Source organism: Pristiophorus japonicus, chromosome 1 (genome assembly GCF_044704955.1).
Source record: "Pristiophorus japonicus isolate sPriJap1 chromosome 1, sPriJap1.hap1, whole genome shotgun sequence".
NCBI classification, from domain to species: Eukaryota; Metazoa; Chordata; class Chondrichthyes; family Pristiophoridae; genus Pristiophorus; species Pristiophorus japonicus.
Genome location: NC_091977.1, coordinates 90147941 through 90164030, shown reverse-complemented (window position 1 = coordinate 90164030; position 16090 = coordinate 90147941). Strand labels below are relative to the sequence as shown.

Below are 16090 nucleotides of genomic sequence, written 5' to 3'. Positions count from 1 at the left end.
GAGGGGGGGGGGGAATTAAACAGTCGCTTCGTTCCCGTGGGGGGGAGGGGGGGGGGGAATTAAACAGTCGCTTCGTTCCCGTGGGGGGGAGGGGGGGGGGGGAATTAAACAGTCGCTTCGTTCCCGTGGGGGGGGGGGGGGGAATTAAACAGTCGCTTCGTTCCCGTGGAGGGGGGGGGGGGAATTAAACAGTCGCTTCGTTCCCGTGGGGGGGGGGGGGGGGGAATTAAACAGTCGCTTCGTTCCCGTGGAGGGGGGGGGGGGAATTAAACAGTCGCTTCGTTCCCGTGGAGGGGGGGGGGGAATTAAACAGTCGCTTCGTTCCCGTGGGGGGGGGGGGGGGGAATTAAACAGTCGCTTCGTTCCCGTGGGGGGGGGGGGGGGAATTAAACAGTCGCTTCGTTCCCGTGGGGGGGGGGGGGGGGGGGAATTAAACAGTCGCTTCGTTCCCGTGGGGGGGGGGGGGGGGGGGAATTAAACAGTCGCTTCGTTCCCGTGGAGGGGGGGGGGGGAATTAAACAGTCGCTTCGTTCCCGTGGGGGGGGGGGGGGGGAATTAAACAGTCGCTTCGTTCCCGGGGAGGGGGGGGGGGGAATTAAACAGTCGCTTCGTTCCCGGGGAGGGGGGGGGGGGAATTAAACAGTCGCTTCGTTCCCGCGGGGGGGAGGGGGGAATTAAACAGTCGCTTCGTTCCCGCGGGGGGGAGGGGGGGGGGGAATTAAACAGTCGCTTCGTTCCCGTGGGGGGGAGGGGGGGGGGAATTAAACAGTCGCTTCGTTCCCGCGGGGGGGAGGGGGGGGGGGAATTAAACAGTCGCTTCGTTCCCGTGGGGGGGGGGGGGGGAATTAAACAGTCGCTTCGTTCCCGTGGGGGGGGGGAGGGGGGGGGGAATTAAACAGTCGCTTCGTTCCCGTGGGGGGGGGGGGGGGAATTAAACAGTCGCTTCGTTCCCGTGGGGGGGAGGGGGGGGAATTAAACAGTCGCTTCGTTCCCGTGGGGGGGGGGGGGGGGGATTTAAACAGTCGCTTCGTTCCCGTGGGGGGGGGGGGGGGGAATTAAACAGTCGCTTCGTTCCCGTGGGGGGGGGGAGGGGGGGAATTAAACAGTCGCTTCGTTCCCGTGGGGGGGAGGGGGGGGAATTAAACAGTCGCTTCGTTCCCGTGGGGGGGAGGGGGGGGGAATTAAACAGTCGCTTCGTTCCCGTGGGGGGGGGGGGGGGGGAATTAAACAGTCGCTTCGTTCCCGTGGGGGGGGGAGGGGGGGAATTAAACAGTCGCTTCGTTCCCGTGGGGGGGAGGGGGGGGGAATTAAACAGTCGCTTCGTTCCCGTGGGGGGGGGGGGGGGGAATTAAACAGTCGCTTCGTTCCCGTGGGGGGGGGGGGGAATTAAACAGTCGCTTCGTTCCCGTGGAGGGGGGGGGGAATTAAACAGTCGCTTCGTTCCCGCGGAGGGGGGGGGGGGGGGAATTAAACAGTCGCTTCGTTCCCGTGGGGGGGGGGGGGGGGAATTAAACAGTCGCTTCGTTCCCGTGGGGGGGGGGGGGGGGAATTAAACAGTCGCTTCGTTCCCGTGGGGGGGGGGGGGGGGGAATTAAACAGTCGCTTCGTTCCCGTGGGGGGGGGGGGGGGGGAATTAAACAGTCGCTTCGTTCCCGTGGGGGGGGGGGGGGGGGGGAATTAAACAGTCGCTTCGTTCCCGTGGGGGGGAGGGGGGGGAATTAAACAGTCGCTTCGTTCCCGTGGGGGGGAGGGGGGGGGGAATTAAACAGTCGCTTCGTTCCCGTGGGGGGGGGGGGGGGGGAATTAAACAGTCGCTTCGTTCCCGTGGGGGGGAGGGGGGGGGGAATTAAACAGTCGCTTCGTTCCCGTGGGGGGGAGGGGGGGGAATTAAACAGTCGCTTCGTTCCCGTGGAGGGGGGAGGGGGGGGGAATTAAACAGTCGCTTCGTTCCCGTGGGGGGAGGGGGGGGGGGAATTAAACAGTCGCTTCGTTCCCGTGGGGGGGAGGGGGGAATTAAACAGTCGCTTCGTTCCCGTGGAGGGGGGAGGGGGGGGGAATTAAACAGTCGCTTCGTTCCCGGGGAGGGGGGAGGGGGGGGGAATTAAACAGTCGCTTCGTTCCCGTGGGGGGGGGGGGGGAATTAAACAGTCGCTTCGTTCCCGTGGGGGGGGGGGGGGAATTAAACAGTCGCTTCGTTCCCGGGGAGGGGGGGGGGGGGAATTAAACAGTCGCTTCGTTCCCGGGGAGGGGGGGGGGGGGGAATTAAACAGTCGCTTCGTTCCCGCGGAGGAGAGCGGGGGAAAGGGAACAGCCGCTTCGTTCCCGCGGAGGAGAGCGGGGGAAAGGGAACAGTCGCTTCGTTCCCGTGGGGGGGGGGGGGGGAATTAAACAGTCGCTTCGTTCCCGGGGAGGGGGGGGGGGGAATTAAACAGTCGCTTCGTTCCCGGGGAGGAGAGCGGGGGAAAGGGAACAGCCGCTTCGTTCCCGCGGGGGAGGGGGGAAGGAGACAGTGAGAAGGCTGCAAGTGCTAATGTGCTTTTATTAAAAAAATGTTCAAAAATTAAACAGCTACAAAGAACTACAAAAATGGCCGAGTGCCAATGTTTTTTTCACACTGAGCATTCGCGAACGCTCCAACGCGCACGCGCAGCGTTGCCGGCAGGAAAAAAAACTAATTTAAATAGTACCCGCCCCCTCCCACTTACAAAATCGGCGCGAGTGTAGGCTCCGCCCCCCCTGGGCGCTGCGCCAGGCAGACAAGGAGCTGCAGAACGCTCCAGAATTGCGAGTTTTTTTTTAGGCGCTGTTTTAGGCGCGAAAAACGGGCGCCCAGCTCGGAGGGGCGCCTGTTTTCTATCGTGTGGAAACTTGGGCCCAATATATCTACTGTTATATATGTAAACTTGTATTTACTCTGTACAGCCACCAGAGGGCTGATCCCTTGGAGTCCCAAGGGATTCCATAATCCCTTTGGAGCACAAGTATTTAAGGAGGCCTTCACAGGTTGGAGAGGCACTCTGGAGACCTGCAAGAAAAGACTAAGGTCACACTTTACTTTGAGCTCACAGTGTTCAATCTGACTCCTTTGCCATACATAACAACTGGTGACGAGATACAGATAGCAAACCCAAAGATGCAGAGAACAGTAGGCATTCTGGATAAATTCTCGGAGGGAAATGATTGGGAAACTTTTGTGGAGCGACTCAAACAATACTTCATAGCCAACGAGCTAGATGGGGAAGAGAACGCTGCTAAACGAAGGGCGATCCTCCTCACCATCTGTGGGGCACCAACGTATGGCCTCATGAAGAATCTGCTCACTCCAACGAAACCCATGGAGAAATCGTATGATGATTTGTGCACACTGGTCTGAGAGCATGTGAACCCGAAGGAAAGCGTTCTGATGGCGAGGCACTGGTTCTCACCTACAAAAGGTTTGAAGGCCAGGAAGTGGCGAGTTATGTCGCCGAGCTAAGACGCCTTGCAGGACATTGCGAATTTGAAGGACATTTGGAGCACATGTTCAGAGACTTTTTCGTATTGGCATTGGCCACGAAACCATACTTCGCAAACTTTTGACTGGAGAGACCCCAACCTTGAGTCAGGCCATAGCGATAGCCCAGCCGTTCATTGTCACCAGTGACAATACGACGCAAATCTCTCAGCACACAAGTGCTGCTACAAGTACTGTGAACAAAGTGATGTTGTTTTCGAATCGTAACGTACAGGGCAGGTCACACATACCTGCAGCTGCACGTCCACAGATGTCTCAGAGTCCACCATCAAGGGTGATGAATGCAAGGCCATTAACACCTTGTTGGCGCTGCGGGGGTGATCATCGTTTCCATTCATGCTGATTCAAAGGATACGTTTGCAAGAGCTGTGGAACAATGGGACACCTCCAACGAGTGTGCAGGCAAGCTTCAAATCCTGCTAAACCTACAAACCACCATGTTGCAGAGGAGGACAGATCCACAGAGGATCACGACGAACCAGAACCTCAGTCCAAGGAGACAGAGGTACATGGGGTGCACACATTCACCACGAATTGTCTCCCGATAATGCTGAATATTGAACTAAATGGACTCCCGGTGTCAATGGAGCTGGACACGGGCGCAAGACAGTCTATCATGGGCAAAAAGACTTTCGAAAGACTGTGGTGCAACAAGGCCTCAGGGCCAGTCTTAACTCCAGTTCGCACGAAATTAAGAACTTACACAAAAGAACTGATTCCTGTAACTGGCAGTGCTACCGTAAAGGCCTCCTACGATGGAGCGGTGCACAAGCTACCACTCTGGGTGGTACCGGGCGATGGTCCCACGCTGCTCGGCAGGAGCTGGCTGGGAAAGATACACTGGAACTGGGACGACGTCCGAGTGCTATTGCCCGCTGACGAGATTTCGTGTGCCCAGGTCTTAAACAAATTTCCTTCGCTGTTCGAGCCAGGCATCGGGAAATTCCAAGGAGCAAAAACCATGTTGGTTTGCACTTGAACCTGATTATTTGATAGACTAGAGATAAGCAAATCTCTAACATAAGAACATAAGAAATAGGAGCAGGAGTAGGCTGTTCGGCCCCTCGAACCTGCTCCTCAATTCACTATCATGGCTGATCTGGTCATGGACTCAGCTACACTTCCCTGCCTGCTCCCCATAACTCTTTACTCCCTTATCGCTCAAAAATCTGTCTATCTCCGTCTCAAATATATTGAATGACCCAGCCCCCACAGCTCTCTGGGGCAGAGAATTCCATAGATTTACAACCCTCCGAAAGAAGAAATTTCTCCTCAGCTCAGTTTTAAATGGGTGGCCCCTTATCCTATGTCCCCTAGTTTTAGTTTCCCCTATGAGTGGAAATATCTTCTCCGGATCCACCTTGTTGAGCCCCCTCATTATCTTATATGTTTCAATAAGATCATCTCTCATTGGGCTCAATTTTTCCCAAGCCCATTTTCTGGCATATTGCCAGAGTTATGTCGCTTATTTAGGTCCAGAAATGTACCAGAAAAACATGTCCAAACTTTCCCCGATGTTTTTACTGTAATCCGGAGCCGCGCAGCATGGCCAGTCGCCTCAGGGGGTGGAGCCTGGAGCCGAAAAACGCAGCCAGGCCTTCTGCGCATGTGCGGGAAAAAAACTTACTTTCTTGACGTCGCTGAAATGGCCGCGCATGCGCAGTAGAGTTCCAAGATGGTAATCAGCCATTTTAAAGAGCAAGTTGTTCAGATCGGCTGTCTGCGACCCTCTCCGTTCCCCGAGTGAGTACCTCCCGGTCCGCTGTGGCCCCCGAGTGAGTACCTTCCTGGTTCGCTGTGCCCCCCGAGTGTGTGCCTTCCCAGTCCGCTGTGGCCCCCGAGTGTGTGCCTTCCCAGTCCGCTGTAGCCCCTGAGTACGTGTCTCCTGGTCCGCTGTGCCCCCCAAGTGTGTGCCTTCCCAGTCCGCTGTGCCCCCCGAGTGTGTGCCTTCCCAGTCCGCTGTGGCCCCCGAGTGTGTGCCTTCCCAGTCCGCTGTGGCTCCCGAGTGTGTGCCTTCCCAGTCCGCTGTGGCTCCCGAGTGTGTGCCTTCCCAGTCCGCTGTGCCCCCCGAGTGTGTGCCTTCCCAGTCCGCTGTGCCCCCCGAGTGTGTGCCTTCCCAGTCCGCTGTGGCCCCCAAGTGTGTGCCTTCCCAGTCCGCTGTGGCCCCCGAGTGCGTGCCAGTCCCGGTCCGCTGTGGCCCCCCGAGTGCATGCCTACCTGGTCTGCTGTGGCCCCCGAGTACGTGTCTCCCGGTCCGCTGTGGCCCCCCGAGTGCGTGCCTCCCGGTCCGCTGTGGTCCCCCCCCCCACCCCCCGAGTGCGTGCCAGTCCCGGTCCGCTGTGGCCCCCCGAGTGCGTGCCTCCCGGTCCGCTGTGGCCCCCCGAGTGCGTGCCTCCCGGTCCGCTGTGGTCCTCTGAGTGTGTGCCTCCCGGTCCGCTGTGGCCCCCCGAGTGCGTGCCTCCCGGTCCGCTGTGGCCCCCCGAGTGCGTGCCTCCCGGTCCGCTGTGGTCCCGAGTGCGTGCCTCCCGGTCCGCTGTGGCCCCCTGAGGGCGTGCCTTCCCACTCCGCTTTGGCCTCCGCTTCCCGCTCCTAGCCCAGGCCAAATGGCCTCTGATTTACTTACCTACACCGATTTCTTTAACTCTCCACAAGGGTTTTCTCGAGAGGCCACATGCACTGGCCAAAGCAGAAATGGAGTAACCATCAACTGGCCAACGTTCACTAAATGGCCAGAATTGGCATAGGTGGCTGGTTATGCCCACTTTGGATGAAAAAAAAACTTACCAAAAAAACTTAACTAATTGAGCTAGTGCAAATTGATTGGGAAAACTGTGGATTTTTAAGTTGGCCAGAAAAAGCAGCCTGCTCAAAAAAAACGGCGCAAATCATGGGGGAAAATTGAGCCCATTTTTCTGAACTCCAATGTATATAGGCCCAACCCACTCAACCTATCCTCATCAGTCATCTCCGGATAACACCAATAACATCCCTAATTCTAAGCCTACATGCTCAAGGAGAAAGTTCATTGTTTGTATTAATTTTGAAGCTGTGAGGAATGGCAGACAGGGGTTGTCTGTACCATTTAATTTTTCTTCATTCAAAAATATGCATGCTTGCCTTATTTTAAGAAAAAAGGCACACACACACAAACCAGTGGAAGTCTTGTTAGTCAGCGCTGCATCCCAGTATCCTGCATATCTGCTCATTGTGCACTGGACACCATTACTGCATGACACTATCAACATAGTGCACAGACTACCAGAAGTTGCACAAAAGAGCAATTTTCTTTTCTAAAATATTATATATTATATATATATTTATACATTAACCATTGGTTCTGCGGGACATTTTGAAGATTGTGACAAATTGCATGGTATTGTCACCATATATAGATAACTAATAAATAAAGTTAGTGCAAACTATTAAAATGGCTATTTGTTCCAGAGTGTCTTGCATTAGCTTTCACCTTTGGCTTCCATATGTATTAATGAGGTCAACATGTATTGTTTGCGTGGTGTGGATGACATCCTTTTGTGGATCATTGAAATGGCAGTGTGTTGTAGACTTTTGGTAAATAGACTTGGCACACACACTGCTGACCATTTACTGCTATCATTAGATTTCACACAGGCGGGGTGGGGCGGGGGGGGGGGGAGGGGGGAGTGGGGATGAGTCTAGTGTCAACCCCATTCTCCCCACAACACTCCGACGAGATTAATTTGATGCTCAGGTACCGTAACACCCGGGCTTCATTTACATCCTGCCAGCCAGCTGTCCACCTGAAACAGGTGTAAAAAGGCAGTTGGCCAGCTGCCGGCAGGTGAAGATTAGGCAGCCCAGAGGCAGCCACCAACATGGATGGAGGGGGTGGATGGGGGGGCCGTTCTGCAGGGTCTTGCGGGTGGGAAGAGGGAACTTTTGGCAGCAGAAGCCAAGACTCTCCTGTGGGCACGTCTGCTCCTCTGGGTCCACAAAGATAAGTTTATAACTTACCCATTGGGGCCTCTGCTTCTTCCCGTTCACTTTTTACTGAGCGAGGTGCCCGAGATGGCACTGCCCCATTCCCACTGGGTGGGATTGGTTAAAATTGTCCCCACTATTACAGGAAGAGATATCATTTAAAAAATATTCTATGCATGAGCAATGGTACAGGTAATTAACTAGTAGTTAAATAAAGTGTGTAATACAGCAGGAAGCTGAGAAAGTTATATACCTCTGACCATATTCCAGCCTCCCATACCGTCAGACAGTCCTGACCTTCACAGCGCTGTAGTGACGCAGGTTTTGACCCTGGACAGTCTCTTTCTCGAGCTCTAATCAGTGTTCCATTTCGGAGCTGCTGGGTACACGCTACTTGTCTGCCTTGACTTCCTTTACCACAAGTCCGTGAACATGGCGTCCATTCTGTCATCAGCCACCTATTGAAAAAAGCATTTTGTACTCTGATTCAGAATTGCCTATTATCAGAAAGAGTAAATAAATTGTCGAGGGCCTTGAAATTCCAATGAAACCTCAGCAGGATCCAACCGATATCCTCACCTCTGCCGTGGATCCAGGACTTAGCATATGTCATGACAAGAATGCATCTTTGTGATGACGACCTCCTTCCTGGTGAAAGCTCATGTAATGTTTCTAGCCAGACCCCTCAGGTGTCTGCTCATACAGTACTAGGCTGCCCGCACGTCTGCTGAAGAATCCTGCGACTTGGAAATCTTGAGACAAGGCCTATCTGAGTCCCAAGAGGTGCCTGATAACACAACACCAATGGTTTCCCTGGCTCTTAGCAGCACTTAGAGATTGAAGAATATCACAGAGAGGCACCAGAGTGGGTATGTTGGTAGCATGAAGCACACTGTAAATATATATGTGCACAGTAATGCAACTTTGTGATAATGAAGTCCTGTACTCTGAAGTTAGTCTTCTTGTTTTGTGTATTCAACAGGATATTTGGAGGCCAGTTTGCAACAGGTGACAGAGTTCTTACTGAACTGTTGCTTTGTTAAACGACTTATTCTGATACATTACATAGGCCCAGAAATCCGTGGAACTTTTTGGCATAATTATAATGCAAGAGTGGCATAGTGTGTTTTTTTGCGAGGAAATGAGTGTAACTGATTTATGGAGGATTTACACTGAAAAATTGGTCGGGAAAATGTTCTTAATTGTTGACGTCCGTCGAAACTCCCTGCCACTCGTTTACATAGCCCGCCCCTAAAACTTTCAATTTGGCACAGATTTATGCCTAAAAATGTTAGTGCAGCAGGGTCCGAAGTCATCCGATATCGGCATAACTGAGAGTTCCGGAGTTTGATAGTGATTTTCTTTCCAATTTTTGGGGATTATTTTCTTGCTGAGAGCTTCACTATACTCAACTGAAGTGCTGTTAGTCTCAGCGGGCCCGAAATTGTTCGGCCCCTCCACCATGCATTCAGAAGGACTAAGCAGCTGCAAAAGCCTTCCCAATAGGCATACCCCATAATAAAGGAAGAGGAGTAACAGAGGCAAGAGGCTCTGAGACTGATGGCACAAGGCAGGAGCTATCACCCTTATTGGTCGGACTGTATTTGCATTTGTTTTAGACTGGGTTTTATGCTCTGACATAGGCAGATAGGAAATTTGGGCACAAGTTCTCATCGGCATGATCAGTGTAGAAACCAATGTACATTTTGGCAGTGGGATTAAGGAAATTACGGGCCTTTGAGGCAGTGCTGTCGTACGTAGATACCGGTAGAAGGATACATCCTAGTTGATCTTCTCCTTTGATTTTGGCGCTTTCTCATTTCCTCGTCTAGTGAAGTAACACTGGTGGAGTGGAAGCAGGACCAAAGTTTGTGGACATTCAAAGACTGTGATCTCAACCACTTGACGCTTTGACAAGTTATCCGGGTAATCTGCTCTGCTTTGTTTTACAAGCTTATCTTAATTCTGCAATTCTGGTGTAAATCGCAGCATTTTTGGGACAGCAGCTTTGATCCTCATTGTTCTGTTATTTTCATATATGCATCACATTGGATTGTGCACATCTTCTGACAGCAACCAATTAGCAGAGTATACCATGTACATTCAAATTGCTGTAACTCTGATTTACCTGACATGCCCCAAATCTGGTCTCTTACCATCTGGACCATCATTTTTTAATCCTCCCTGGCTACAGGAGTTGTGCCAGAGGATTGGAGAACTGCTAATGTTATACCATTGTTCAAAAAGGGAGGATGGGATAAACCGAGCAATTATAGGCCAGTTAGTTTAACCTTGGTGGTGGGCGAATTACTGGAATCAATTCTGAGAGACAGTACTATCCTTCATTTAGAAAGACACAGATTAATCAAGGACAGTCAGCATGAATTTGTTAAGGGAAGGTCGTGTCTGACTAACTTGATTGAGTTATTTGAGGAGGTAACAAGGAGGGTCGATGAGGACAGTGCGTTTGATGTATTTTACATGGATTTTAGCAAGGATTTTGACAAGGTTCCAGATGGTAGGCTGATCAAAAAAGTAAAAGCCCATGGGAACCAAGGGAGAGTAGCAAATTGGATTCAAAATTGGCTCAGTGGCAGGAAGCAAAGAGTAATGGTTGACGGGTGTTTTTGTGACTGGAAGGCTGTTTTCAGTGGAGTTCCACAGGGCTCAGTACTCGGTCCCTTACTGTAGTATATATTGATGATTTATACTTAAATTTAGGAGGCATGATAAAGAAATTTGCAGATGGTGCAAAACTTGGACGTGTGGTTGACTGTGAGAAGGAAAGCTCTAGACTGCAGGAAGGTATCGATGAGCTGGTCAGTTGGGCAGAAAAGTGGCAAACGGAATTCAATCCGGAAAAGTGTGAGGTTATGTATTTGGGGAGAGGTAACAAGGCATGGGGATACACAATAAATAGGAGGATACTGAGAGTTGTGGAGGAACAGAGGGACCTTGGAGTGCATGTTCACAGATCCTTAAAGGTAATGTAGTTAAAAAGGCATATGGAATGATTTCCTTCATTAGCCGATGCATAGAATACAAGAGCAGGGAAGTTATGCTAGAACTGTATACAACAGTTGTTAGGCCACAGCTTGAGTACTGCGTGCAGTTCTGGTCACCACATTACAGGAAGAATGTGATTGTACTAGAAAGGGTGCAGAGGTGATTTACGAGGATGTTGCCAGGACTGGAAAACTTTAGATATGAGGAAAGATAGGATAGGTTGGAGTTGTTTTCCTTGGAACAGAGGAGCTGAGAGGAGATTTAACTGAGGTGTATAAAACTATGAGGGGCCTAGACAGAGTGGATAGGAAGGACCTATTTCCCTTAGCAGAGGGGTCAATAACCAGAGGGCATAGATTTAAAGTAGTTGGTAGAAGGATTAGAGGAGAGATGAGGAAAGATTTCTTCACTCAGGGGTTGGTGGGAGTCTGTAACTTACTGCCTGCAAGGGTGGTAGAGGCAGAAACCCTTATCACATTTAAAAAGTATTTGGATGTGCACTTAAAGACCATAACCTACAGGGCTACGGACCTAGTGCTGGAAGGTGGGATTAGGTTGGACAGCGCTTTTTCAACTGGCACAGACACGATGGGCCAAATTCTGTGTTGTAATTTTTCTATGATTTTATGATTCTACCACAGGAGGACACCACTTCTACATCAAAAAGATATTGGAATTTCAGGCACAAGATATTTGCTTGCACAGGGTACTCAATTTTAATTTGGATGTACTGTGTTCGACAGACAGATATTTAAATTCAAATCTGCTCTAGTTTTCTAAGGAATCGAGATCTTCAATAAAATCAAGGGGGCCGAAATTGCCCCTTGTTGAAAGGCCCGTTAACGTCTCCTTACTACAGCGCTGTAGTAAGTGAGAAGAAAACTCAAGCAAGCGGTCCACGTCAAATAAAGGAGCTTGGTTCAGAAGAATTATAGATTCGGCATTGAGCCTCACTTGAATGGAAGCGACTAGCTGCAGGCACCAAACGAGTGTCCCAATACAGTTTGCCGGCTGGGACCTGACAAATCATGCTGGCTCCAATGCCAAGTTGGCCTTCAGCTACGTCTTTGTGCAGGTAGAGGAGAAGCCAAGGGAGATGTGCCTGGGCCAGCAGTGGCCGCAGTATTTTTGTGGGGCCAGCATTTTCCAGGCATAAAACGGACGGCCAGAAATTCAAGTTAACAACATTCTCACACAGCTTGTGGAAGCACATCCTCGGACTTCTCTTGATCATTGACGTCAGGAACTATGAGGGTGTGGCTCATGCCCACAATCCAAACTGAAGCATATGGGTATGAGAGAAGGAATGAATGAGGAAACTACCCATTCTGGTATCCGTCTATAGCAGTGTCTGTGGCTAAAGGAGTGCGAAGGCCTGGGAAACTTCTGTGTAAAGTGCTCCCCAATCTGTATTATTTCAAAAAAAAGGAACAAGCTAGATATACACTATTCGGAGATACCTTAGTTTCATCAATGTACTTTGTCTACCATGAACCTGCTACTTCAAATCTCTTGCTTGCATTCTGAGCCACTCCAGTGATATATATTTTGGGGTTAGGCTGCAAACATTCTGCAGAAACTTGAAAAATGATTATTGGAGTATGCAGCAGTATGAAGTTAATGCTACCTTTCTCAATTTGGGCACTTTCAGGCTGGTCCAAAACACCACTTCCAGAGAAATGAACAGAGCCGGAAACATGCAGGATGCCTTAATACACCAGACTTAAAAACTATTGGTAATTAACTGTAAATTACTACTTTCAAAACTGGCAGTCTTGACACAATTGTTATGTGAAGTCTACTACAAATCAAAGATGTGAAGCACACATGGTGCTGACAACTGCTCAGGCACAAGAGCTATCCAAACAGAACAAAGAAAATGAAAGAGAGTGACTTCAAAGCTGCATTCTAAGCTCAGACTTGGCCTGACAGCTATTAGCCATTCAAGTTTTGCTGTTGAACTTTTTGACATCAATGATTAGATCATTGATTAGGTCAGTGATTTATAATCACGCCCATTCAGCATGCCCCATCAAATTAAAGGGGCACTGTCTTACCAATTTTTTTTGTCAGGTGAGACAAAAAGCCAGAAGAGCTGTATATGCTGAATGATGTTACATAGAAGTGAAGTTACTTCAAGGCTTTTAAACGGTTGACATCATTATGTTCAGCCATGAACTCATTGAATGGCGGTGCAGGCTCGAAGGGCCGAATGGTGTACTCCTGCACCTATTTTCTATGTTTCTATGTATTTGCAAACAAATGGAAAACAATTATTTCATTTCATTACCCTTTAAACAAAAAAAATTACCCGTATTTGTTCTACGAGAACATATAGTAATCCATATCTTGTCAGTTGCAGTAGATTAATGTATGTATCATGTCTTACCTGGTCTGACATGGCTGTTGATTGCACTTGCGGACTAATGATTCAGGTTTTCTCAACTGTTTGCATTTTCTATTATCCACAATAGTTGTAGTTTTGCTCATGATTTTTGTACAAGTCACAAGTGTTTTTCTTTCTCCTGGATAGATAAAAGCAAAAGATGAAAGTTTTTCTGCATTTAAAATGCTGAATGTTCACAAAGCTATAGCTCTCCACTTTCATGATCAAACAGAGGCACACAGGTATGGAGTATGATTCAACCTGCCTCCCACTATATTTTGTTTTGATTGACAAGATGGGGAAATCGTCTCCTTTCATTCAGGAGAAAATAAATGATTAGTAGGAGGCCAAGTAATATTTCAATAAAGGCAAGTAAATACTTGTGTAATATGCCAATCATAGTTAGATGGCAGGTAGAAATAAGCATAAGCATTGCAAATCCACCACTTGAAGGTAAATGTCAAAACCTTTTATGCAATGAGTTCATTTTTATTATTATTAAATGGTTCAGGTACAAATATCAGTAGTTAATTATGCAAAATATTTAAAGAAGCAACACAAACACGTATTGCAGAGATCTGAAGCCATCGCATCATATAGTAATAAATATTTTAAATTAGAAAGATTCTACTTGATAAGAACAAACAGCAACAAATAATCTAGGGTAAAAATTCTGAAATGTTCATGATTTTTGGTCAACTAACCATCGACCTGAAATGTTAGCTTTGTTTCTCTCTCCACATGTGCTGCCTGACCTGCTGAGTATTTTCAGCATTTTCTGGTTTTATTTTTATTTTGGCATTGGCGCACTAGGAGTGATGCATAGGATTTTTTTTTACTGCTTAGTGAATAACAATAGCAAATTTGCATTTTATAGCAATTCTCAAATGTAGGAGCACAAATCAAAATGTTTTTAGTTAAGGAGGGCAAAAGAGTAGATGCTAAGTAGGAAGGGAAAACAGAGAGCGTTATAATAGAGGACCAATGGCAAATTTGAAGAAAAGATTTTGAGCAAGTTTTTTTTTACGTATCTGTAACTTAATTTTATTTCTGGCTGTCAGAAAGAGCTCAACAACCTTCCAACATAATGGATCTTAGCATCTTACACTATCATCTCAAACACTTTTTTTTATTTGCAGGAATATACTATGCTTTTAAAACACATTTAAAATAACTCTTGTCCAATCCTTTCAGTGGAAAAATGTTCAAAAGATTGTGAACCATGACAGTACCCTTGGGGTAGGGAGGGGTAAAGATTAGCCAGGGCCCCTGTTCCTAATTACTATCCTGGAAAATTTATGGTATGATGCAAGACTTCAGATCTCTGCAGCAGGATTGGCTTTAGTTGCAATGACCACCGAGGGTATCCAACCTGCTGCCATTCACAATTAACTCAGACACTTGGGTAACTGTGTCGCAGTTAAAGTCAGTGCCTTCAGGACAGATGGGGAGAAAATTGGCTCTATCTGGCCATAATGCTATAAAATTACAGACTAATTACAACTTAAAAAATAACCAAGAGTGGACACTGCTGTTGGCGATTGACCAGATCCTTGTCGCAAAAGGTTGAATTCTGATTTGACAGATTAGAACATGGTAATTTCCATAGAAAAATAAAATGTAGATGAACAGTTGCATTGCTCCTATTTACATACAAAAAGGTCTGATAAAAGTGTGCAACTGCCTTGGGATAAGCATGTATCCATGTCAGAAATGTGAGTTCATCAGAGTTTGGTTAGTTTGTTGAGTAAAACCAAGCTTTGTTCATTTCAGTCTCACAATAGGGGAATTGTACACTGGACAGGGAATTTCAATTCAAATGCAAACCTCGGTGAAATGCTTGTGAGCCGAGCCAAGTTTTGACTTGTGCTGATGACTCAGATTGCATTTTCACAGGTCCACACTTAGCTCAGAGTTCAAAAGGTTTGCTAGAGTTCGGGTAACCAAGCTGAATATCTGAACTGAGATTGGTTTTCTCGTCCCTACAATTACCTTTATAGAAGGTAAGTGGTCTGGCATCAAAGTAGGTATCATAGAATAGAATCATAGAATCTTACAACATAGAAGGAGGCCATTTGGCCCGCCGTACCTGTGCACTGTGGCAGTTACTAGGAGCTGCACGAGTGCCTCAGGGATGACTTTGCCTCTGATGTTTCCTCCTTGTTTTAACGAGGTGCCATCATAACTTAGAATTAAAGCTTCATTTAGCTTTTTAGAATATATCCGGTTCTGTCTCTCAATTGGAAGTAACTCTCATAGGCTAGAACAACTAGGTAGGATTGCTAACAAATCCAGTCCTTAACCAATTTAACAAATCCACAAAGTAATATGGAATATAAAGAGTTATAACACCTTGCACAAACATTATGCCTGTGGAGAAATGCCAGTTATAAGAATACATCAGTACTGGCAAAAAACCCCACTAGCTTGAATATTTCAGTGAAATGTCACGTACGATACCAAAAAGAAAATGAAATATGCCTGCACAGTCCTTCAAAAGCTATTGTTCCCAGGAGGAGATGATTTGAAAATAATCTGCTGTTATTTAAGTCTAGACAGAATTTGATTACTGTTAAAGAAACACAAAAGTTTTGGACTGAGTTAGTAATTACACAGCCAATCTACCATCAATCAATATGCATTACCCATTTTTTCTGCAGTAACAGTCCTTGTACTGAGGTTGTTTCCATAGAAACACGTGCTTTTAACTATCTATGATACAATGTTACTTCATAAAAAATAAATGTTCTTCAAATGTACCATACAGTCAGTTTAACCATCTATTATTTCACCAAATGTAGGTGAGCTAACATGCAAAGAAACGTCTTAGTGCTATTAATTTATTCAAATTAGTTTATTCACTTTTTTTAAAATCGCAGAATTGCGAGAGACAATTTCACAGCTTTTTTTTTATGCACACGGCTTTGCTTACAGTTGGTAATGGTCTTATTTTTATTCCCTTCCCCAATGCATTATTAATTTTCTTGTGTTGTACAAAAATAATTACTATTCATTAAATTGGAAATGCAAAGACCATTTATAACTGTTTTACCTCTTATAGTGAGAACCTACTTTCTATCTGCAAAAAAAATCATAAACTCATTTATAAGAAATAGATTTACAATTTTCTTACACACTATACATAGGGCTAGAAATTTGTTGACTTTGCGACCTGGTTTTTGCCGATATTTCACCATATTTAGCGAAAACCCGGTCGGCGGAAA

At 47.4% G+C, this 16090-nt stretch overlaps 1 protein-coding gene across 1 annotated transcript in view; it reads right to left on the bottom strand.

The window, feature by feature from the left end:
- The window catches only part of LOC139227543 (A disintegrin and metalloproteinase with thrombospondin motifs 19-like), a 768564-nt gene that overhangs the window by 66230 nt on the left and 686244 nt on the right, over positions 1 to 16090 (bottom strand). Inside the window, exons 19-20 of the mRNA XM_070858408.1 lie at positions 12870 to 13005; positions 7728 to 7932 (exon numbers count right to left, since the gene is read on the bottom strand). Of these exons, the coding sequence (XP_070714509.1) occupies positions 7728 to 7932; positions 12870 to 13005 (341 nt within the window). The remainder of the gene's footprint in view (positions 1 to 7727; positions 7933 to 12869; positions 13006 to 16090) is intronic.